At 36.9% G+C, this 22,038-nt stretch overlaps 9 protein-coding genes across 9 annotated transcripts; 4 read left to right on the forward strand and 5 right to left on the reverse strand.

Moving 5' to 3' along the window:
* Positions 1-373: 373 nt before the first annotated feature.
* On the forward strand, positions 374-1,372 carry BTS1 (farnesyltranstransferase; the record flags this gene model as incomplete). The annotated part of the gene is made up of 1 exon (XM_447025.1): positions 374-1,372. The coding sequence occupies one exon, from the start codon at positions 374-376 to the stop codon at positions 1,370-1,372; it is 999 nt and encodes a 332-aa protein (XP_447025.1).
* Positions 1,373-1,626: 254 nt separating this feature from the next.
* On the reverse strand, positions 1,627-3,357 carry MUK1 (guanine nucleotide exchange factor MUK1; the record flags this gene model as incomplete). The annotated part of the gene is made up of 1 exon (XM_447026.2): positions 1,627-3,357. The coding sequence occupies one exon, from the start codon at positions 3,355-3,357 to the stop codon at positions 1,627-1,629; it is 1,731 nt and encodes a 576-aa protein (XP_447026.2).
* A 540-nt stretch (positions 3,358-3,897) lies between these two features.
* On the forward strand, positions 3,898-4,377 carry GVI51_H05159 (uncharacterized protein; the record flags this gene model as incomplete). The annotated part of the gene is made up of 1 exon (XM_447027.1): positions 3,898-4,377. One exon carries the CDS (start codon positions 3,898-3,900, stop codon positions 4,375-4,377), a length of 480 nt encoding a protein of 159 aa, XP_447027.1.
* Positions 4,378-4,496: 119 nt separating this feature from the next.
* Positions 4,497-5,948, reverse strand: UBP16 (putative ubiquitin-specific protease UBP16; the record flags this gene model as incomplete). The annotated part of the gene is made up of 1 exon (XM_447028.1): positions 4,497-5,948. The coding sequence occupies one exon, from the start codon at positions 5,946-5,948 to the stop codon at positions 4,497-4,499; it is 1,452 nt and encodes a 483-aa protein (XP_447028.1).
* Positions 5,949-6,326: 378 nt separating this feature from the next.
* YTA6 (putative AAA family ATPase YTA6) lies at positions 6,327-8,639 on the reverse strand (the record flags this gene model as incomplete). The annotated part of the gene is made up of 1 exon (XM_447029.1): positions 6,327-8,639. One exon carries the CDS (start codon positions 8,637-8,639, stop codon positions 6,327-6,329), a length of 2,313 nt encoding a protein of 770 aa, XP_447029.1.
* Positions 8,640-9,418: 779 nt separating this feature from the next.
* On the reverse strand, positions 9,419-12,472 carry GCR1 (transcription regulator GCR1; the record flags this gene model as incomplete). The annotated part of the gene is made up of 1 exon (XM_447030.2): positions 9,419-12,472. One exon carries the CDS (start codon positions 12,470-12,472, stop codon positions 9,419-9,421), a length of 3,054 nt encoding a protein of 1,017 aa, XP_447030.2.
* Positions 12,473-15,024: 2,552 nt separating this feature from the next.
* On the reverse strand, positions 15,025-15,861 carry GPI2 (phosphatidylinositol N-acetylglucosaminyltransferase; the record flags this gene model as incomplete). Its single annotated transcript, XM_447031.1, has 1 exon — positions 15,025-15,861. One exon carries the CDS (start codon positions 15,859-15,861, stop codon positions 15,025-15,027), a length of 837 nt encoding a protein of 278 aa, XP_447031.1.
* A 262-nt stretch (positions 15,862-16,123) lies between these two features.
* Positions 16,124-17,128, forward strand: GVI51_H05269 (uncharacterized protein; the record flags this gene model as incomplete). Its single annotated transcript, XM_447032.1, has 1 exon — positions 16,124-17,128. The coding sequence occupies one exon, from the start codon at positions 16,124-16,126 to the stop codon at positions 17,126-17,128; it is 1,005 nt and encodes a 334-aa protein (XP_447032.1).
* Positions 17,129-18,970: 1,842 nt separating this feature from the next.
* Positions 18,971-20,638, forward strand: PGI1 (glucose-6-phosphate isomerase; the record flags this gene model as incomplete). Its single annotated transcript, XM_447033.1, has 1 exon — positions 18,971-20,638. The coding sequence occupies one exon, from the start codon at positions 18,971-18,973 to the stop codon at positions 20,636-20,638; it is 1,668 nt and encodes a 555-aa protein (XP_447033.1).
* Between the last annotated feature and the right edge of the window lie 1,400 nt (positions 20,639-22,038).

Here is a 22,038-nt window from a genome sequence, read left to right on the forward strand (position 1 = left end):
TTATGCATAAAATACTTTTTATGTTAAATTGTTTAGAGATGAAGACAAATGATCCACAATACACCAGAGGTAATAGAAAAATAGGCACTTTATCAATAATAAATACGGCTAGTTATTGCTATCATTGCACTATAAATTACATTTACAAACAACACAAACTCATTGAGAAATATTAGTCCCACTGAAGCAATAATCATGTGTCACTTTGCTACGAACTTTTCTTAGAAAGTTATGACACACTTATACTTTTGACAGGAATACAATCTATAATGATCAGCACGGTCATCAATGCTATCCTATAAGTTTTGGGTGTATATATCTAATCAAGAGTTGTCAACATTATGCTCAGCAATTGAAAGTTGAGGCACAAACTATGACTTTAGAAAAGTTGAAGACTTTGATAGAATCACCACCAGCATGGTCACAATCAGATGAAAATTCAATAAATCAACCATACAATCACATTGCATCAAACCCGGGAAAGAACTTCAGAGCCAAATTAATACATCTTTTTAACCAGTTCTATTTGCTAGATGAGAATATTATACAAACACTCACTCAGATTGTAGAGATCCTCCACAATTCAAGTTTGATTATCGATGACATTGAAGATAACTCACAGTTGAGGCGTGGAGTAGTCGCATCACATATGCTCTATGGTGTACCCATGTCCATTAATACTGCAAACTACATGTATTTTGTAGCAATGGATTTACTTAGAAACCTGTCTCATGATGCAGTAACTTCAAATGATCTAATGAAAATATTTAACGAGGAACTTCTATATCTTCACAGAGGCCAAGGATTGGATATATACTGGCGTGACTCCTTACCTAAGGTTGTACCAACAGAGGAAATGTATTTCAACATGGTTATGAATAAAACTGGTGGACTCTTCAGATTAACGCTTAAAATCATGGAACGCTTAAGCGAATACTGGCAGGGTCAGAAATCATTAGTTCCATTGGGAAATTTACTAGGAATTATATATCAAGTTAGAGACGATTACTTGAATCTTACTGACTCATCGATGATCGAAACTAAGGGATTTGCTGATGATATATCCGAAGGTAAATTATCTTTTCCAATTATACATGGCATTAATTATGCTAAAATACATGATCCGAACAACACATTGCTTTTAGATATTCTATGCTTAAAGACTAAAGATGAGAACTTGAAGAAGAATGCCATACGATACCTTTCAGATTGTAGCAAATCCTTTGAATACACAAGCAGTGTGCTGAAAAAATTGACGACCTTACTACATTCGAATTCGTACTTTCCCGATGTAACTAATGACTCTACCAATAGCCAGACAGAAGCTATAAAACAAGTATACAACATTATGGAAAAGCTAGCTAATGTGTGATCAGAATTAATTGGTTATTTTGAACTTTACTAACATTATTAATTTAAACCTGACCTTCCTCTGGAGCCCATTAAGTTTTCCTTTTATAGAGAGGTATGTAAGGTACTGTTGATGATTTCTAGTCACCTAGTAGTTTGTATATCTGAATTTTGTTATGATATATATATTCATAAATAATATGTTTTCATGCAACGTACAGTGATAGGAGCCACAAATAAATAAGACGCACAATCATAAAATGCTTTTAACTCATACTAGTTTTCGTCCACCATTTCTTTATATATTTCAAAAATTTCACGTAAGTTTGAAATTGTCAAGTCTTCGAAGGCATAATCTTTAAATTGCTTCCAATTTTCTGGTATGCTTGGAGTATAATTGGAAATTGGCGCCTGCTTGAATGACGACAGTTGAGTTGGAACTTCCTTTTTCAGGTCGGTATTTATCCAAGGCGAACTTTCAGTTCCATTACTGATTGGATAGGCTCTTATTCTATCAATTATATTTCTCAGCGATGAATCAAATACAGATCTAAAACCTTCATATGATGCTGTTCGTGAAACCTCAATTCTTTTAGTAAGTTCAGCATCTTTTTCTATGTCAATTTCATGCCGCCCTAATTCAGGTAGTTTTACCTTTCTACTTATGGGTACAGCAAACAAAGACTTTTCTCTATCAGTCAAATTGTCCCGCAATAACTGAGGTAAGTCATCTAATGTTAAACCTTCTATAAAAACCAATGCGGCTTCCAGATTCGTGATCGCAAAAAGTTCACTATCCACTAGTTTCTTTTTTATTCTAAAGAGTCTAACAAACTCCATGTTTAGAAATATGTGTAGCATTGGACATTTGATAACGTAATATATCAATAATGACAAAAAATCGTCATTCGACATTGCTTTTGAGTTCTCCATAATTTCATACATTTTCAGTAAGCATTTACATTTTTCACCTGGCGCAATAACATTGTTAGCAAAATCATCTAGAACCATCTTTATATTTGCAATGGATTGTATAGAATCAAATTCATCATTCCCTTTGGGAATATCTAAAAAGTCTGATAAACTAAAAAACTCCTCTTTATCAAATCTGTATAAAAGATTGACCCTTTCGTCAATTAGCTTGTCGTATTCGCCAAATTCTGGACTATTTCTAAACAAGCTAACTATACTGAAAGATTCGTTCTTCTTTGCATGAACATCTCTGGTCATTGTAGAGTTAGCTAATGTGGAGTTTCCATTAACATTAGCAGATTTGGATGGGCTACTGATTGGCACAGAAGTTCCAACTTGCAAAATTCGATTGAATAGATCTCTTTCGCATAGATCTTTATATTTTTCAATCTTTAAATTGTTCAATGCATCAGTCTTCAACTGCCTTTGAATCTCTTCAGGAGATAGCATTTGGGTCACATTGTTACTACCTGATTCATTACTGAAAATAGAGGATGATCTACGATTTCTCCTAGTGGATACATTGGTACTTGCACTACTACTTCTACTTCTGGAAAAGAGGCCACCAATACCACTAGTCAAGGTCTCCCTAGCATTGAAGAACGTTGACACATTTGTAGATGAAGAAGTCGTCTTCTTTGATTGCAAATAATGGAAACTATGCTTGTCAAAACGGATATAAAATGCCTGAAACAGGCTAGATAGTTGAGGAACCGACAAGGGACGCTCATATTTTGGTTGTTTCAAGTCATCTATGAAAGCGTCAATCATGGCAGATAGCTCATCAGGTAATTCCCCAATTTGACTGATCTGATCGATTTCTTCTTTGCTGAGCTTTGGGCTCTTAGAGCCCTTGGAATCATCTTTACCAAGCTCGCTATTGGATGATTCGGTAGAAGAGATATTAGAAGCTATGCTGCCCTGAGCGGAATGTCCCTTATATGACTCCTTTATAGATAATGATGGATCAAATTTGGAACTGTTGATTGGAGGTGTAAAAAGGTGAGTCATCTTCTCGTCCTTGGCTTTCATCATGATAGCTGCCACAATAATATCTCAATGTAATATCAGTAAAGTGAAAAGAAGACTCTAGATACCCAACCTTTGGGTAAAATTTCCTTATAACTTTTCTCTGAACAGATTCATATGAAAAACTGTCAAATGCTTGAAATGATTAAAAGAAGCGTCTTTTTCTTCGTTCCGGGGAAAGGGCTCAGTTTTAAGCGAATTTTTTAGAAGCTTTTCAAAATTTCAAAGGAACAGGGCTCAATAATAAAGCTCATCGCATTAGAACTTCGATTATTTCAAGTTGGGGTTTCTTTTATAAGAGGAAACTTGCTGATATTCGGAATCTTCTCCTTGAGCCACTGACGGGAAGTTGAACTCAGTAATAGTGGAGTTTTGGCACTTTTCTCCGAGAAGGATTTTTCTTATTTTTGATAGTTTGAAGTTCAATTTATTGCATGCTGTAATTTATAACCAACCGCATAATAAGATCTCTTTTGGTCGGAAACCAATATAGCCGATAGAAGATACTTAAAATAATACTTTTTACAATTGTTGTATGGATTGTATATGGGATTTAGTCGAAACTTTAAAGGTGACTCAAGGAAAAGACCTCACTCTCCAGACCTATATGCAATTGGTGAGTTCAAGAAGTCAAAACTAATAGAAGATCTTGAAAGGCTCTCATTAAATGACGATGTTGTGTCGGAGAATAACGGACTACAAATAGTCGACCATAATAAGTTCCGAAGACCACATAAAGATGATACCAGCCACCCCGGTGATAGAAAATGGGTTATCACTCAAATTGTGGATCTTATGAGAGCAGAGTCACTGCAAGTTATACCTTGGATTGACTATAAACAATTTGCATATAATGAATGGTTAAAATGGTACAAAATAAAACTATTATCTGATGATACTTTAATGATCGATATTGACAATTTGCTGGAAAACGATTTTTACATGAGAGTTGAGCCTACAAGCAATTACAGGGGTCAAATCGAAGGAAACAACGAAACTGAAGATATGGATATTGATATAGATTAAGTTCAAATAATGCATAATATATTTATACAACATAGGATCATGAAAAAAAAAAATTGTGGATGCAAAAAATATGTCACTGGGTGGTTACTTATAAGCAGAATATCAATGCTGATACTATTCTACAATATTCTCTCATAAAACAACATATACACTGATTTCTGTTCGTTAACAATATCAGAAATGCGCTTCTCTTTTACGTTAGTGTCAGAGATCAACCAGAAAGGATATATCGTAGTAGACTTCATACGCCTGAAATTACTATCCATCACAGTTGGCTTCTTTTCACCAATTGTGGTGCCAGTATTAACAATGTCCCCTGACACTTTGCTCTTCATTATAATAGGCTTACGTCGCAACACCTGATAGTGGCCACTGTAATGGCTTCCTGTGTGTATGACAATACTTTTAAGTCTATATCTTACTCTTTTCGTAAATTCATTCGAGCTTGTGGAACATGCCACTGTTTCAAATGCATCCAAAGTTTCACCAAAATGAACTTTGCATCCATTTCTGGTAAATGTCATCCCATTGTATGTCGATCTAGATAAGTGAATAACGAAAATATCTGGTGCATTAACAAATTTGCACTGTTTCAGGATACTCCTCCGAGCAACATTATTTTTAAAGCCATATTTGCAATAAGTATCTAAGTAATTTTGTAATTCAATGTCAAATTCCTCATTAATCGTAATATCGGGCAGCTTTTTTTCTAAAGCCAAAAGTTTGCCTTTGATTGATTCTGCAGTTCCACTAAAACCATGTGCTCTCTCTAGTGTTATTACTGATCTGATCAAACATACCATACACTTATAATCGTCAATAATTTCATTACTATTACGCATTAATACATCATTGAGATCTATTTCATACTTTTGGGGCAGAGGTGCTTCGAATATGTTAAAAGTTGATTTCTTTGGTGCAGTCTCATGTTGACACTGCAAGCACTTGTAACTCTCAATTATTGTACCAGCAAAAGGGAATTTGCATGAGCTAGTTTTATGAGAGTTTGATAGTTCCACATGGAGTTGTTCAAGCAGTACCTGCAAAAACTCGTGTGCATCATTCTGAGCCCTAGACAGCCTTCCACTAACCTTCCATTCTAGAACGCTTACTAGATGTTTAATATCAGCATTTGTAGGTTCAAATATTACCATTTGCAACTTCCTAAGAAGGTCTGCAAGAGCCCTGTGTAACAACAATGCTTCGGTATCTGTCTTCTCCAAACCAGCTGAAGATATTTCATTTTCATCAATACCAATAACAAATTTATTGATATAATCACTAAAATAATCTATCGAAGAAAGGGCTTGTATTACTGAATTTGCATAACAATAATTCCCTTTATTAACCAAGCCAGTAGTGTATTTATCAGGCCTACTTGCTAAAGATCCATTAATATTTTTGCTAAATAGTATATTCTTCACTGACGGATAAACAATATAACTGACCAATAAACCAATCAGGCCTACTCCAGCCTTAAATGAATTTGATCTTCGAAAGCCATAAAACAATTGATCTATTATAGTTTTAAAGAGGTCCTTGTTTGTTTGTAGTATTGGGACCAAAAGCATTATGCTGAATTGTTTTAGAAATTGACCAGATTGTTTTAATTTAGCAATTATTTTACTACATTTATGCACATTCTCAAACAAAATGAATTATAAACTTGAAGCGTATGTGATATAATGCAATTGTACGTCGTGACAGTAATTGGAATTTAGATATTAGATCACTTTGTCAAGAATGCTATAAATATTAATATTAATGTTATTATCATTGAGATTATAAACGTAGTATTATAACTTCTACGTAAATTAATAATTAATGCGAGTTGTCATATTAGAGTTAGTATGTTAGAAACCTCAGGTTTCTTAATTACGAAAAAGATCAAAATCGGTTGCTAGGTCAACATCTTCTCAAAATATCAGACAAGACTGTCTTAAGATAGGTTAGACCCCAGTGCTTCCATATTCAGTCGACCAATCATCAAACTGCTTCAAAGATTGTTGTGACACACTTTTTTTAGTGGTAGCTAGTGCGTTTTTAAAGTCTTCAAATGTTACCCCTCTAATGGTCTCATTTTTAATATCCATCAGGCGATCACCAACTTCCCTGATGGGTTCCATGGCTGCTTCCTTTGCTAGTGCAGTTAAGTCCGATCCGGAATATCCCTCTGTCATCCTGGCTACCTCTTCGTATTCGCTTATTGTCAAGTTGTTGGGTTGTTTAGATAGTAGTTTGGTGATATGCATCAATCTAGTGTCGTAATCAGGTAAAGGTATGTATACTCTTCTAGAAAATCTTCTTCTAGCAGCCTCATCAATAGCCCAGGGTAGATTTGTAGCTGCCAAAACTAATACCCTGTTATCAGAGAGCCCTCCAGAGTTTTCGTTCTGAGCAACAATATTGGATAACGAGGACCATTGAATCAAAACCTCAGTTTTTATTCTTCGTGATGATTCATTTTCATTATCGGATCTGGCTGTTAGTAACGAATCAATCTCATCAATAAAGATTATAGAAGGTGCTAATCTTTTTGCCAAGTAGAATAGCGCTCTTACTAGCTTTTCTGATTCACCCAAATATTTAGAAAGTAATGAGGATGCGCTAATACTAAAGAAGACTGAATTAGATTCGGTAGCAACTGCTTTTGCAATCATTGTTTTCCCTGTACCTGGTGGCCCAAATAAAAGCATACCTCTTATAGGTTCCCTTAAACCCTTAAACAAATCCGGTCTTAGAAATGGATATACAACAGCCTCTTTTAGTGAGTTTTTGGCGTTTCGTAAACCTGCTATATCATCCCAGTAGACCTTTTCATCTACTACTAAAATGTCGTTTAGTATATGTTCACAAGCCATTTTATCAACTCCTTCCAAGGTATCCATGACACTCTGAATTCTTTCGTTCATGTAACGTTTAGGAGACTCTGAACTTTTTGCTGGCCTCTTGCTATCTACCGATCTTCTAGGCTGATCTGCTAATACTGGCGATGAAGGAGCACTTTGAGACTTCGTCCGTCTAATAGCTTTAGTGAAGACTTCCCTAGAATTACTATCTGTTGCTACCGACGTTTGTGCCTTTTTAGGTGCTTTGATATGAACCCTATTAATAACAGGTTTTGTGTATTCATATCTTTTTTTTGGAGCATGATATGACTGCAACTTTGGTATGGTTGAAACAGGCTTTTTTAGCATAGTTGTAGCAGTACTAACAGGATACCTTTTGCGAATATCATCAGGTTGGAATTGTGTCCAGGCTACTTGTGCTGCTCTTCCAATATGAAAGCCATTATTCTTTCTCTCTGTTTGCCTGTCATGATCTCTATTAGCCGAACCCATATCAATAGACCTCCTGTTCATCACTATATCAGAACGGTCATTAGAACTTGACACTTGCTTTTTACCTCTGTTACTTACTGATGTTAGCTCAACTTCTTTCTGTCTTTCAAGTTTTTCTTGCCGCTCTCTTTCTTTCCTCTCCTGCTCTTTATGAAGTTCAATCTGACGTTGAACCTCTTTTCGTAGCCTTTCCTGCTCTTCCATCTCTTTCAGTTTAGCCTCTTCTTGTTCTTTTAAGGCCTTCTCTCTGGCCAATCTCTCTTCCCTCTCCCTTTCAAGTAGCTCTAATTCCTTACGTTTTAATTCCTCTTCTTCCAACTTACTTGCAACTTCAAGATCAACTTGCTGTCTTACCTGTAGGTCCATTAATTTCTTTCTCTGATTTTCTAGCTCTAGAAGTCTCTTTCTCTCAAGCTCTTGTTTCTCAGCTAACTTACGTTTTCTATTTTCCAGTATTCTCTCTGCTTCTTTGATGGCAGTAGAATCATCTAAGCTTTCATTTTTTATCTTTCTGGTGCTGTTACGTCTCCAGAGTTTTGTCAATGATCTTCCATTGGCTTGATCTTCTATACCATTCAACGTTAGTTGAGCATCTCTCCTGGCCAATCTAATATCGTATCCTAAAAGTTGAAGATCCTCTACGCTTTCCTTCAACGTCGAGTCATTTTCGCCAACTGTAAGTATATTAGTCTTTAGTTTAAACGCTTTTTCAATTCTCTTCATACCATCATTTACATAATACAGGAGAGATTCCAAGGATTTTGAGAGTCTTGGCAGTTCAATGTTGTCCTTTTTCTCAATAGCGATATTTAAATTGTTTCTTAGGTTTTGGTATTGGTCTCTAGCTATGGAATGAAGTAAATTCAAAGACTGCTCTAATGAGAATCCACTCGGTATGGCAAACTTCTCCGGCCCTATCATAATTGTATTTTGGATTTATAGAGCCTTGCTATTATGATCAAAGCTTTATTGGTAAACTCCGACAGTGAAATACTTTTAAAAAGTTAATATCGTTACAAAAGGAAGGTTTGCTGGTTTAATCTCAACAGTGAATAACAAATTTATGCTGGAAGAGAAAACCTAATCAAAAATAAAACAGTCAAACTAAAATTATCTAGAAAGTTTTAATAGATTTTCAATTTAGAGAAGTTATTCCCCTATTGTTCCTTCGTGAAATAATGCACTATTGAACTGATCTTCCTCACTAGATTAGAAAGATTGCTATACTGCTATTGCCGACAAATTCAAAAGGGAGAGTCTTGTATCAATTCTAGTGTAGTGTGAATGATTGTCCAAAGACCTGTACGCTAAAATACCATTCGCTAAGAATGTCTCATTTACTTAGCAAAACTCCCAAAAAAGAAAATTATGAATATACATTATTTCTCTACGGCAGGTCTTACCTGGAAATATAATGCCTAAGACATTGACAACAGATGATCTGCAAAAAATTGCCAGCTGATGAGACATTTTTACGCAATTGAAGACATTTAAGTAAGGATAGGGACTGTCGGAGCTTAAATAAGAGTACTAATGAAGAGAAGAGTATTACTAAAGGGCTTTATCTATTCTATAAGATTCTAATTATATAAATATTCATGAAATAAACTAAAAAAAGATCTATATACTATAACTTTATTTTACAACTTATTTCCAAGTAACTTGAAAAAAAAAAATACGATCGACTTTGCGACACTAATCTACGCTGTCTCGTCCTTGTCGTTAAATTCATTATTCGTAACATTGTCATTATGCTCATTGTTCCTATCATCATCTGCATCAGCATTTTTTGGTAAGGTATTACCAACCTCAGCATCTTCTTGCCTAGGGGAACTGTTTTTTTCGGAAGAGCTTGAACTTTCCCTCTCTATACTAGTTGTAGTTGGATTCTCTATCGGGTTATTGAAAGTTTGCTTTGCAATCATGTTAGGTCTTTGGCTATCAGTAACTGAAGAATGTGATTCGTTAGTCGTGGTAACATTTCTATCCGCAGGCCCATGTTGACGTTTACAGTAACGTATCTTCTCTTCCTCCGTCATTGCTCGTACTTGCCAGTTATTGAAGTTCTCGAATATGCATATCTCATTATTTTCTTTGATCAATTTACGGAAGTAAACTGACAAAGAGTTTAAAGTCAGTGCATTGTTGATCCTAAACCTTTCCAGATCACCAACAATTATCTTTCTAATATCTTCTCGAGGTTGATTCGGGTTGGTGAATCTACCTAATTTAATACCACGATCACATTCAGTCTCGATATAATCAATAATCACTCTTCTTGTCGGGAAAAAATGGGAGTCATCACTAACTTTCCAGCGCCTATACCCATAGTCTTCAATGAGCTTTCTAATAGAAGGTTGGCCATTTAAGCCGATATACCATTCGGCATATAAATCCCATATTGTTTTATTGTCTCTAGACAATTTGTATTTGAGAGGTGGCAAGTGTTCTGGTTTAGAAGCCCCATCTCCTTTTCTCCTTTTTTGTGTTTCCATTTTCTTATTCTTTTCTATATCATCCCTTGATGATTTCCCTTCATATCCTTTTTCCAGAGTATGTTGTAAATTGGAATGTCCAGGGGCGGGTATAGTATGCATGACTTCGACTGATAAATCAGGATCTACAATGGTGCTAGCTCTTGATGCTAATTGAGGTTTAGGTAATTGATTGCTGTCTATGGCTGATTGAGCATCAGGAGATGGTGGTAAACTAGTGGTTGACTCCGTTATAGGTAACGTAGGCCTTTCAACAAGTTTTTTTAGAGCACCTTGCTGTCTTCTATGTGAAATTGTGGTATTGACAGGCAGTATTGGGACATTTGGTGATAATGGCTTGATTATAGTTTCCTCTCTTGAGGCTGCTTTGTATGGAATATCGCTTAAAATACGATTAAAACTTCCATCTGTGAACGTACCTTGATTTCCACCAGGTGAGTTATATTGACCTGTCATGAAAAATTTTTTATCAATAGAATTGTTCCTATTACTACGAGGGGAATCCATAATGTTAGATCCGTTAACGCTAGATCCTCCAACTCTTGGACTTGCAACAGACTTAGATAGCAATGAATCAAGTGCATTTTGTGAGGGTGTTGATTTATCCTCCAGTCTATACCTCTTGTTATAAGGTGAGTCAGGCTGCATATTTATGGAAGGAGAATATGGACTAGCCCCACCGTTTGCATTATTCATAGGCACATTTACGATATTGCTAGTAGCAGCCTGATGACTCGGAAATGGTAGCTTCCTTTTTTGAGCTTCAGAATTCTGTAGCTTACTTTGAAGAGAGTTGAATGTTCCAATTGGTGCCAATTGTGAACTTTCTAGCCCCTTCTGTTGGGAGGTATCATCTGCTGAGTGAACCAACTGATTAATGAGCTGGGAATTTAATGCATTTTTGTCTAAAATAATAATGTTTCCTTCCCCATTAACTGAGTTTCCCATGCTTCTATCTCTAGTTTGGTTTTCACCATTAGCAATCTTCCTTTGAAGTTGCAAGATTTGATTACACATGGAAGTCACAGAATTTAGGTCAGATTTCAGCTGCGTTATTTCTTGGCTTAGTCTTATGTTTTCTGTGGTCAATTTTTTTGACAGTGAAACGAACTGAGATTCTATCATCTTTTCTAGAACGCTATTATTAATATATCCATTTTGTGTTCCTTCTCTTGAAATGCTCTGTAGGTTTGTATCGTAGGAATTGGGTTGAAAATCCGAGCCCTGTCTTTCCATCATAAATTCATCTTCTGAGCTTGATTTGAATTGCTCATTTTCAAAAAGTTCAGGAATGAATTTTGATATAAATTCCACAATTTTAGGCAGTAGCATGCTATGCTGACTTAGGTACCGTAAATCTTGTATTATTACCTTGCCCATGAACTCGAACAGTTCACAGAGAGAAAACAATTTGTAGTTTGTCCTGTCTATTAATAACATATCCTGTTTAAGAGCTGGTAGCCATGGGAAAACTAACTCAATCATATCTGGAGATGGGTGGAAAATTTCAGATCTAAGAATTTTAGTATTTTGACTTAACTGCTGGTGATCTGGATTTTCGTTATTCACTAGTTTCGCATTTGGATCAATAAAGTTGGAATCTAAAAGTGAAATTAAATGATAGTTGTTAATTGTAATTGGCGGATTGGGATGGCTCCATCTAATCACAAAATACACTGCTAGCGCAAATATTGGGCATCTTGAGATATCAGGGTTTCTGGACACTGTGTTGAAATATTGGTACGGTTGCATTGCTGTAGTTTCATTTAATTTTCGCAACGTTAATGAATCTTGATATGTCTGATCGACTATTAAGTCCACTAATTTTAAAGATGCTAAGTCACTTGAATTCGCCTTGAAATATGATTGGAGAATATATTGTGATATGGCATAGAAGTTTGTCGTAGTATCAGCTGAATTTATATTCGAATGTTCCTCCTGTTTTAATAATAATGATTTTAATTTATTGTTAGTAATGTCGACTTGTTTAGGCGAGGTTGCATCTTCATTGAATTTCCTAGCATCGATAGTCTCTTGAGCTGGGTTTGTTTGGTTTTCAGATATTACATTCCAGTTTTGCTTCTGTTTGTCATTATTAGTTGTTGGAATAGTTCTAGGCATAGCAAATATAGATGTACTCAAGCTTGGTGCTGACATACCCCTATTCAAATTAGAAACAGACTCTTCATCAGCTTTATTGGTTTTTGATACATTCGTAGTATCACCTTTTGTAATCGGCGATAGTCCAAGAAAGTTCATAATAAATGCGAAAGCACTTTAACTAAGACTTTATCCTCAGTCTTCCTAACTTAATTCGGCTTTGTATGAAAAATGGTTAACTATCAATGATATCACCTTGTATTTCTTAATAAAGTTGTTTGTTGAGATCAACACCTTGAACTTTAATCTCCACTCTCCCAAAATCGTCTTACTCGTCTAGATTCGGCTCTAATCAGATTCTCTCAATACCCACTGCTTTATGTCTGCTTACCTCGGTCTTGTCTAGAAATGGAAGATTGAAGGCCAGATTTGCTTTTCTTTTGTGTGATCAAAAATGGGATAAAACTATTTACAATTGATTGTTTCGAGGAAATTTTGGAATTGGATGGAAGCTTTCACTATAAGGCCATGTTCCAATAATACTGTCTGAACTAGTACTTATAATGGGAACACTGTCGGTCTCTATAATCTAGCTAATCTTCTCGTGGCGCGTAAATAAAAGTGAAAATAAATACTTTTAGGGCCACTTTTGGTAATTTATGGCACACTCAAATCAATGATGGCACAATAGTTTGATAAATGAATTGGGTTAACTTGATTTTGCAGTCTATAATTTTTATTATTCAATGGAACAATGAAATAACAAAAAATCAAAATAAATGCTATTATCGAAATTAAGGTAGAATAGATAATGAGGAAATGAATTGGCCAAAGAACAAAAAAAAGGAAATTTTCATCGGACTCTGAGGGATTAGAGTAAAGGGTAAGTAATTGGCTATTGATTTTATGCTCAACATATACTTTTTCTAATCTGATCACTTGATTTGAGACTTTACTTTCTGTTCTTGGGATCACAGCATATTTTCTCTTCCTTTTTCCGTTCTGTCTTCAATACCAAGATAAAAATTGATTTGCTTTCTGAGCGAAGCTACACTAATTTAATGAACCATGTCTAGAAGAATAAATTGCGGAGAGAGTTCTTTGAAAATATGTAAGTAACTTGATTATAGGAACATGCTGAAAGCCGGCTAACAAAATGGAGAGGACAAGATAGTAAACAATAATAACAATATGACAGCACGTAATGAACAAACAAAAGCCATTTGGGCAATGCTAGGGAAAAAAAAGAAAGAATGCATTCCAAAAAGGAATACAAATTGAACATACCATTGTAAAAGTAGATTGTGACAATAATGAAAGAAAACAACGAAGAGTATAAAGGTGGGATCAATAGGATTTCTTCTGGAGCTTAATGTGAATGATTACTCTGAAACTGCTAATTACTAGCCACTGATAGCAAAAGCAGATTCCGAGCTTGTTTTTCACAACTTCTTACTCTTGTGATGTAGTCAGAGTATTGTGCACACTTTTTGCAAAATGATGCAAAACTTAATACGTAATAGAGAATTAAAAGAAAAAAATCGATACCGCAGAGTAATTTAGGTAACACAAAGATTATAGTCGCAAGACGAAGTTATTATTGTAGCACTATAGGAGCAATACTGTTACGTAATTCGCTCTCTGAGACAACTTATGAATTCTATTCTTTTTGCTAGCTGGAAGTATGCCAGATTCAAAGATTAGAGCTTTAGCGCCTTAGTAAACTGAGTTGTTTGTTACCTTCTCTTGATGTCTGATTGGTGAGGGGATACTACCACGAGACGCGACTGTATATTTTGCAACAAGGTCTGATTTGAAAAAGAATATCTGTCTGTGGGTGACTTACAAGGGCGCAATACTTGTGTCACGCCGATGAAATCGAGCCTAATCTGCTGGTTGTGTTTTCGGTATTTCGTATTTTCACTGGAATCCGGGCACAGAGAAATTAACGTTGATGAAGCAACTTAGCTACTGTCCGTCGCTAATTTCGAGTTCTAGTTGGTGGTAATACTTACACCGACAATACTGTTGGATGGGGGATGGGTTCCTCTAAAATTGCACGTTTACTAGTGGAAAACACTAAAATGTAAAATTGGATTCCAGAAAAGCGCAAAACAATGAGAAATACAAAACAGGAATCCGGGCTTCCTATATATACTTTTTTTTTTCCTCATTACTTTACTTCTCCGATTACCTCTTGGGTTCTGACGCGTATTCTGTGTGTCTCCCATAGAGGTACGTAGCAAAGTTCTGTTCCTCCTCTCTTATTAGTAGGTTCCTCTCCTTGAGCCCTACGTTCGTACTTCAGCTTCTGTGGGATTCCTCTAATAATAGCAAATTTTCTTCAAAAAAAAAAGAAAAACGGGATATATCCAACGAATTGCACTCGTTTCTTGTGGACTTCTGCTTCCCTTTCACTGGTTGTCGATCGTTTGTTTCTTGTTATTATTAACCCTAGGGTTTGTCAAAAGCAAGGCACCACTATATGAAACAAACCCTAAATTAGTTACTTCGATTTAGGTCTTAGTAAATGCTAGGTCTATGTTTATTCGGACTAGGGTATGATAGGGTTATACTGTGATAGAATCACTTTAGGCTCAACTTTATAAATGATAGCTCCAATAGTCATCCTGTTTTCAACATGATCCTATTATTACAAGAATAACAATCTTTATTAAGACAGCATGCCATTTTAATTTGAAATAAATCAGTTATCTATCTATAATGGGTTTTGCAGGATCCCATCCAGAAAGTAACGCATTATCGTATCTATGGTAATGTAACTTCCAGTAGATAAACCATTTGGGGAATAGCAATTGGAAAGCGATGGCCACGGCCAGTGTAGACACCATATATGTTATGCCAAGTGTTGTTGTCACAAATGTATATACTGTTATGTGTGTGCCAAGGGAAAACAAGATGTTATGAGGCGAAACTAATGTTGGAAGGACGATATTGATTTCAACACATAGCAACATGAAACAAAATACCTCCGTTGTGGTAGGTAATCTTGATGCAAGCACTGCGACATTAGCCAGTAATATATTTGTTGACAAATTTGTTGGTGTATTATTCTCTGTTTTCGAAGATGAGTTGACATATAAGTACGACACAGAGAGCCAGAAGGATAATGTCCAAATTGAATCTGACGCCGAAGTCCTAGATAGTGACTTGATCACGGGTGAGAGGATTAGCATTGTAAAAGTAATGAGCATCGATGATTTGAAAGTCAAGAGCCGATGACTTCTCTGGTTCACCACATATAATAATGTTACTAAGGCAGTCATTCCAATACAGGGCGGTAGAGGGTCTCTTTCGTAGTAGTATAGGTAGCAAAAAACCACATAGACAAAGGAAGTATTCATTACCAAGTGGTAGAAAGACAAGAAATCTTGTCTTATTATTCGTTGATCTATGATCTGTCTGTCTGCATTGTTGTATTTGCTAGCTTGTATCTCTTTCAAAAGTACATAAAATTCGGAATCAGTATGGTTATCTGGATAATCTTGTTGTTTCCACAATTTCCTCTCCCAAGGTGCTTTTGACATTGTCGTGTTCTTCTGGTACTTGTAAGTATTGGTATAAAAACTTTATAAACTTGAAACGATGATCACTTTAATCATCTTACGATCGATATTAAAGGTTTTTTTGCTTTTGCTCCGCGATGTGATTTCACAATCTTCGGTGAAATCGAAATCAAAGAAAAAAAATTAAAATAATAGAAAAACAATGCTCAATAGTGGAGAGTAAGAGCAACTAGCCTTGACCATCCATCTAACCGCAAAGGCAAAATAATATAACATACATGATATGGATGGTATAGAGAGAGTAAACTCAGTGAGACAACACTATAACGATGATGTACCGTCCTTCGTTATCGATAATGTATCCGACATTGATACTGAATCTGCAGGAACAGAGCCATATCTAAATGCATTTGATAACAAAGATCACAACAACACAGAATTTGAAACTGGCCGCAGTGATAACTTCTTCAATTTTAACTACAATGATAACGACAACGACATCGATAACTATAATGACAATGAAATTGGTAATGATAATGATGTTGAGCTAGACCTAGTGGAGGATAGTAAGGATAACTTTATGATGATGGTACCGCGCACGCTTCCAACATCGGGCATATCAGAGCATCTGTGGCAGAAACGCATACGAGCCAATCCAAGTGATGGTGCGCAAACGCTAGAACCACCCTCGGGGCCTGTTGATCTCCTATCTAGTGCGGACACTTCACAAAGACTGAAATGGGCGGGTGCAGGTCCGGGACCCAATGCACTTACTATGACCACCTCTTTACTCAATGGTGAGAAATTGCTGCGGGCAGCAACATACCCTGAGACGGAACAAGAGCAGAAGCAAGCTCGGCGCTTGCATGAGTTAGAGACACCTAGGCTAGTTGTTCCACCCAACGTTGACAGCCAGGAGCGTTTGTGGCAAGAGGTTGGTGAGTTAGAACAAATCAAAAGTTTTGCTAGACAAGTGAACATGTTTGAAAGCATGTTCCCACACGGGTTCGAGAGTAACCTGAACGAGCTTCGCAAGTTACAGAACGGGCTTGTGCATGAGCTAAGAAATTATAATGCAGAACTAGAAGAACAAGAGCGGAAAGAAATTGCTAAGCAAGCAGCTGCTTCTATCTTAACTTTCACACCGCCAGCATCAATCCATAGTACCGACACTGCACTACTTAACCACAGCAGCAGCGACATCAGACTTGGTGGTTTCAGCGGCGCCAACCTCAAAGCGGAGAAGTACTTGCGCCAGCTGTTCGAGAAGATCACAGATATGGGCTAAGCTTATCACAAACAAAATATATAGAGGCACATGTATAGTTATAGATGCATCGGCACTAAAATTACCTTTTACGTATATTGACTTCACTACTTCACTATCCCTGTAGGTATTCACTGGAGTGTGTTTCATATAACACCGCTGCAGCGGTGTTTTATTTTTCTTTCTATTAGAAATTATTCTGTTTGAACATATCCCAGTACTAACAGCAGGCCATAAAATTGGAAGTACGATTGAGATGACTAGCAATATAGGGGGGATAGTTGAACGAAGGACATACGCCTGCATATACATAACGAGTTCCCCTTTTCCTCTATCAAATTGATTAGCAATATACTAAACAGTCAGTTTACACAACGTACCCTCTCTAAGTGAAATATTTACATAGGGGAAGGTACACATGTGGTGAAACGCAGATCAGATCACCCACAGAAAGATATGTGGAGCTCCTGATCGAAATACATATATACCCGCCCAGTTAGTATTTTCAGGGGAAAGTCCATAGGACAACAAGAAAGGACAAATTCCCCTATCTCTTTCTCTCTCTTTTTCCATGACATTTACGGTACATCCTTGTCTACCATACTATTCCAGATCCTAAAGCACCCTATATTGTGCACCTGAACGCCCCTAATGTTATGGATACTACATCCACCCCTTACCCTCCCCCCACTCCTAATGCCTGTAATGCCTGCAAGAGCCTCTGGTCAGGAGTCAGATAGAGGGACTCTCATGGGTGAGAAACAGCAGCCACAAGGAGTTCCCCAGCAGTTGTGTTGCTATTGAAATCCACACAGTTAAGGTACTGTATAACTACATACGTGAGCCACGTATGAAATGAAATAAACATATATCACTCTATACAACACACAAAAGTTCACCAACGGAAGATTCCCCCATTGTTCCAGTCCCATGCCTTTCACACACTAAGACCTTAGCAGAGGAAAGCTCCTTTGCTTCCCTAAGCACCACGGAAGTTTCTGAGCCCCTTACTCAACACTTGACAAACACAGCATCACTCTACACATCACTCTACACATCCCTATACACATCCCTGTACACACGGGTAAGCAGTGGGAAATTGCAAATTGTCGCTTCCTTCCCTTCCCTATTCTTTGACTGGGTGTGCTATGTACTCTCTGATTGTGCACACCATTAAAGCTGTGAGCGTAGAAGTTCTAGTTCTGAGCTTCTGTTTCTTTCTCTACTGGGCTATCTTCGGCGGGCCATATTAGCTTCAATCCACGAAGAAGCTATGAAGCTATGAAGCTATGAAGCTATGAAGCTATGAAGCGAAAGTAAGTGAACAATCAAACTCGCTGGGAGCAAGACACAGCTGTCTCCTAGGTACAGTTGTGCATAGGCCTAGTCCAAACCTCAATGCTACCACGTATAGTAAGTCTAGTAGACCTTGGTTATGGTCCTCTATAACTTATTCTTTCAATTGATCACTCCTGGGGATTAACTACAAACTTGCTCCATTTTTTTCTTGTAGTCTTGCTAGGTACAATTATATACATAAGGATCTTCTATTTCAAAACTTTGGAATTGTGGGTTTGTCCTCATGTCCCTCCTAAATAAGTACTTCTATCAATTGGCTTTCGATTTTTTTTTTTTTGACTTATGCTCACATTTGTTCCCTTTCTTCTTTTTTTTTCTTGTAGTTATCCTCTTTCATGTTCCTATTTTATATATAAGAAGAAGAAAGACCCTTTATGTGTTGTTCCTTTTTCAATTGATCCTTTTTTTTGTAGTCTTTAAGTTGATTTCTTAGTTGATTTCTGTTTCTTCATCTGGTATTTTGAAATAAAACTCCAAATCAAATCTTATATTCATTATTTAGAGATGGCTTCTTCTAACACTTACTCAAACTTCAAATTGGCCACTGAATTGCCAGCTTGGTCTAAGTTGCAAAAGCTTTACGACGCTCAAGGTAAGTCCTTGAATGTTAAGGAGGAATTCCAAAAGGACTCTGCTCGTTACAACAAGTACGCCAAGACTTTGACCAACTACGATGGTTCTAAGATTTTGTTCGATTTCTCCAAGAACTTGATCAACGATGAAATCTTGGCTACTTTGATCGAATTGGCCAAGGAGGCTAAGGTCACCGACTTGAGAGACGCTATGTTCGCTGGTGAACATATTAACTTCACCGAAGACCGTGCTGTCTACCACGTCGCTCTAAGAAACAGAGCTAACAAGCCAATGAAGGTCGATGGTGTTGATGTTGCCCCAGAAGTTGACGCTGTCTTGCAACACATGAAGGAGTTCAGTGAACAAGTCCGTTCTGGTGAATGGAAGGGTTACACCGGTAAGAAGATCACTGACGTCGTTAACATCGGTATCGGTGGTTCTGACTTGGGTCCAGTTATGGTCACCGAAGCTCTAAAGCACTACGCCGGTGTCCTAGACGTTCACTTCGTCTCTAACATCGATGGTACTCACATCGCTGAAGTTTTGAAGGTTGTTGACCCAGAAACTACTTTGTTCTTGGTCGCTTCCAAGACTTTCACCACCGCTGAAACCATCACTAACGCTAACACCGCTAAGAACTGGTTCTTGTCCAAGACCGGTAACGACCAATCCAACATTGCCAAGCATTTCGCTGCTTTGTCCACTAACGAAACCGAAGTTGCTAAGTTCGGTATCGACACCAAGAACATGTTCGGTTTCGAAAACTGGGTCGGTGGTCGTTACTCCGTCTGGTCCGCCATCGGTCTATCCGTTGCTTTGTACATCGGTTTCGACAACTTTGAAGCTTTCCTAAAGGGTGCCGAAGCTGTCGACAAGCACTTCGTTGAAACCCCACTAGAAGACAACATCCCATTGCTAGGTGGTCTATTGTCTGTGTGGTACAACAACTTCTTCGGTGCTCAAACTCACTTGGTTGCTCCATTCGACCAATACTTGCACAGATTCCCAGCTTACTTGCAACAATTGTCCATGGAATCCAACGGTAAGTCCGTCACCAGAGGTAACGTCTTCTCCACTTACTCCACCGGTTCCATCTTGTTCGGTGAACCAGCCACCAACGCACAACACTCCTTCTTCCAATTGGTCCACCAAGGTACCAAGTTGATTCCATCTGACTTCATCTTGGCCGCTCAATCCCACAACCCAATCGAAAACAACTTGCACCAAAAGATGTTGGCTTCCAACTTCTTCGCTCAAGCTGAAGCTTTGATGGTCGGTAAGGACGAAGCTCAAGTTAAGTCCGAAGGTGCCACTGGCGGTTTGGTCCCACACAAGATCTTCTCCGGTAACAGACCAACCACCTCCATCTTGGCTCAAAAGATCACCCCAGCCGCTTTGGGTTCCTTGATTGCCTACTACGAACACGTTACCTTCACCGAAGGTGCTATCTGGAACATCAACTCCTTCGACCAATGGGGTGTTGAATTGGGTAAGGTCTTGGCTAAGGTCATCGGTAAGGAATTGGACAACACCGAAAAGATTACCGCTCACGACGCTTCTACTAACGGTTTGATCAACCAATTCAAGGAATGGTTGTAAATCAAAGGATAGCTCTCATATCGTGCCTATCTTTGTTTTAGCAATTTCCTTTACCTTATTCTCAGCAACACTATGTATTGCTACCAAAAATAGATTTATAAATACGTATATATAGTATATATATGAAAAATGAATTATGTTAAAAAATGTTTAAAGCTGTTTTATTGTAATTAAAATGGAAGAAGGCAACAAAATGTGTAAGATAAACAAGATTACGTACCATCTATAATTTCTACACCTTAATTGCTAGGTTGAAAAGGCAATATGGTGCAGAGCGCATGATATATAATAGATAGAATGTCTATGTCTGAATTATAAGCACAGCTCGGTATTTATTATTTTGGACTAGTAAAGTTATTGTAGTAAGCACATTAATACTAGTGCACTACATGTGACCCGTTTAAGTACGTTTGTATACTTGTAGTAAGCAAAGCGCTCAAGAGGAACAAATTTCATAGATAATCCTGGTATTGGGTACACGGTTGAATTACAGATGATGGTTTCCAAATATAAGTAAGAAAAACAACGATAGTATTATAAAACGGTTATGACGACAATCAATATCTACTACGATTACATTACAGTTTTCCATTAGCACTTATTGATTATTTCATAAATTGTTGATACTTGGCAGAAGCTATGCTTATATCAAGTTGCGCTTTACTTTTAAGAGTTAATAATTTAAGTTTCACGTTAAACTAAAGAAGCTGTTTGTAGAAGGAGTCATTATAAAACATGCAGATTTATTAATCTTTTTATTCTGTAAAACATAAGACAAAGTCTGACCTGTACATCCGTGACTAATTTATATTAGTCACGTCGTCGATCTCATGGTCTTGAATTTCCTTATACCCAGCCATAGGTTGATATCAGTGGTAACAGTTAGTTTAATTGGAAAAATCGTTTCATATATTATGTTTTGAATTCCATCAAATATACAAGTACGAGTTAAATTAATCAAGCGCTGGTGTCTAAGAAAGATACGAGTGTGTTTTTGTTTACTAGAGTATAATTTAATTGGAGTTTCAAAACTGTTCATAGGATAATTTTGTCAAATTTGTTTTGTAATAACAGATGCTTCAAAATAGCAATTTGTTGGAATGGAGTAAATATTGGGATTTCAACAGCAGGTAAAGAATTGATACAGAAATTTAGTTTGAATTTGTTGGTAAAACTTATTTGTTTTTTTTTTTGTAGCATAAAGTGCATCTTGTGTATATTTGTTACAAATTTCTTATAAGATAGTGCACTCACATTTAGCGAGGCGGCGGTTATAAAGTTTGGGTGCTCTGGGTCTTTTACAAGTCTGACAAGTTCTTTTGTGGTTAACTGTTGGTTTTTTCGATAAATTTAAACAACCATTGTTTATTTTTTTTAGCAGAAATGTCAGATTTTGATCC

Source organism: Nakaseomyces glabratus, chromosome H (assembly GCF_010111755.1).
Source record: "Nakaseomyces glabratus chromosome H, complete sequence".
NCBI lineage: Eukaryota > Fungi > Ascomycota > Saccharomycetes > Saccharomycetales > Saccharomycetaceae > Nakaseomyces > Nakaseomyces glabratus.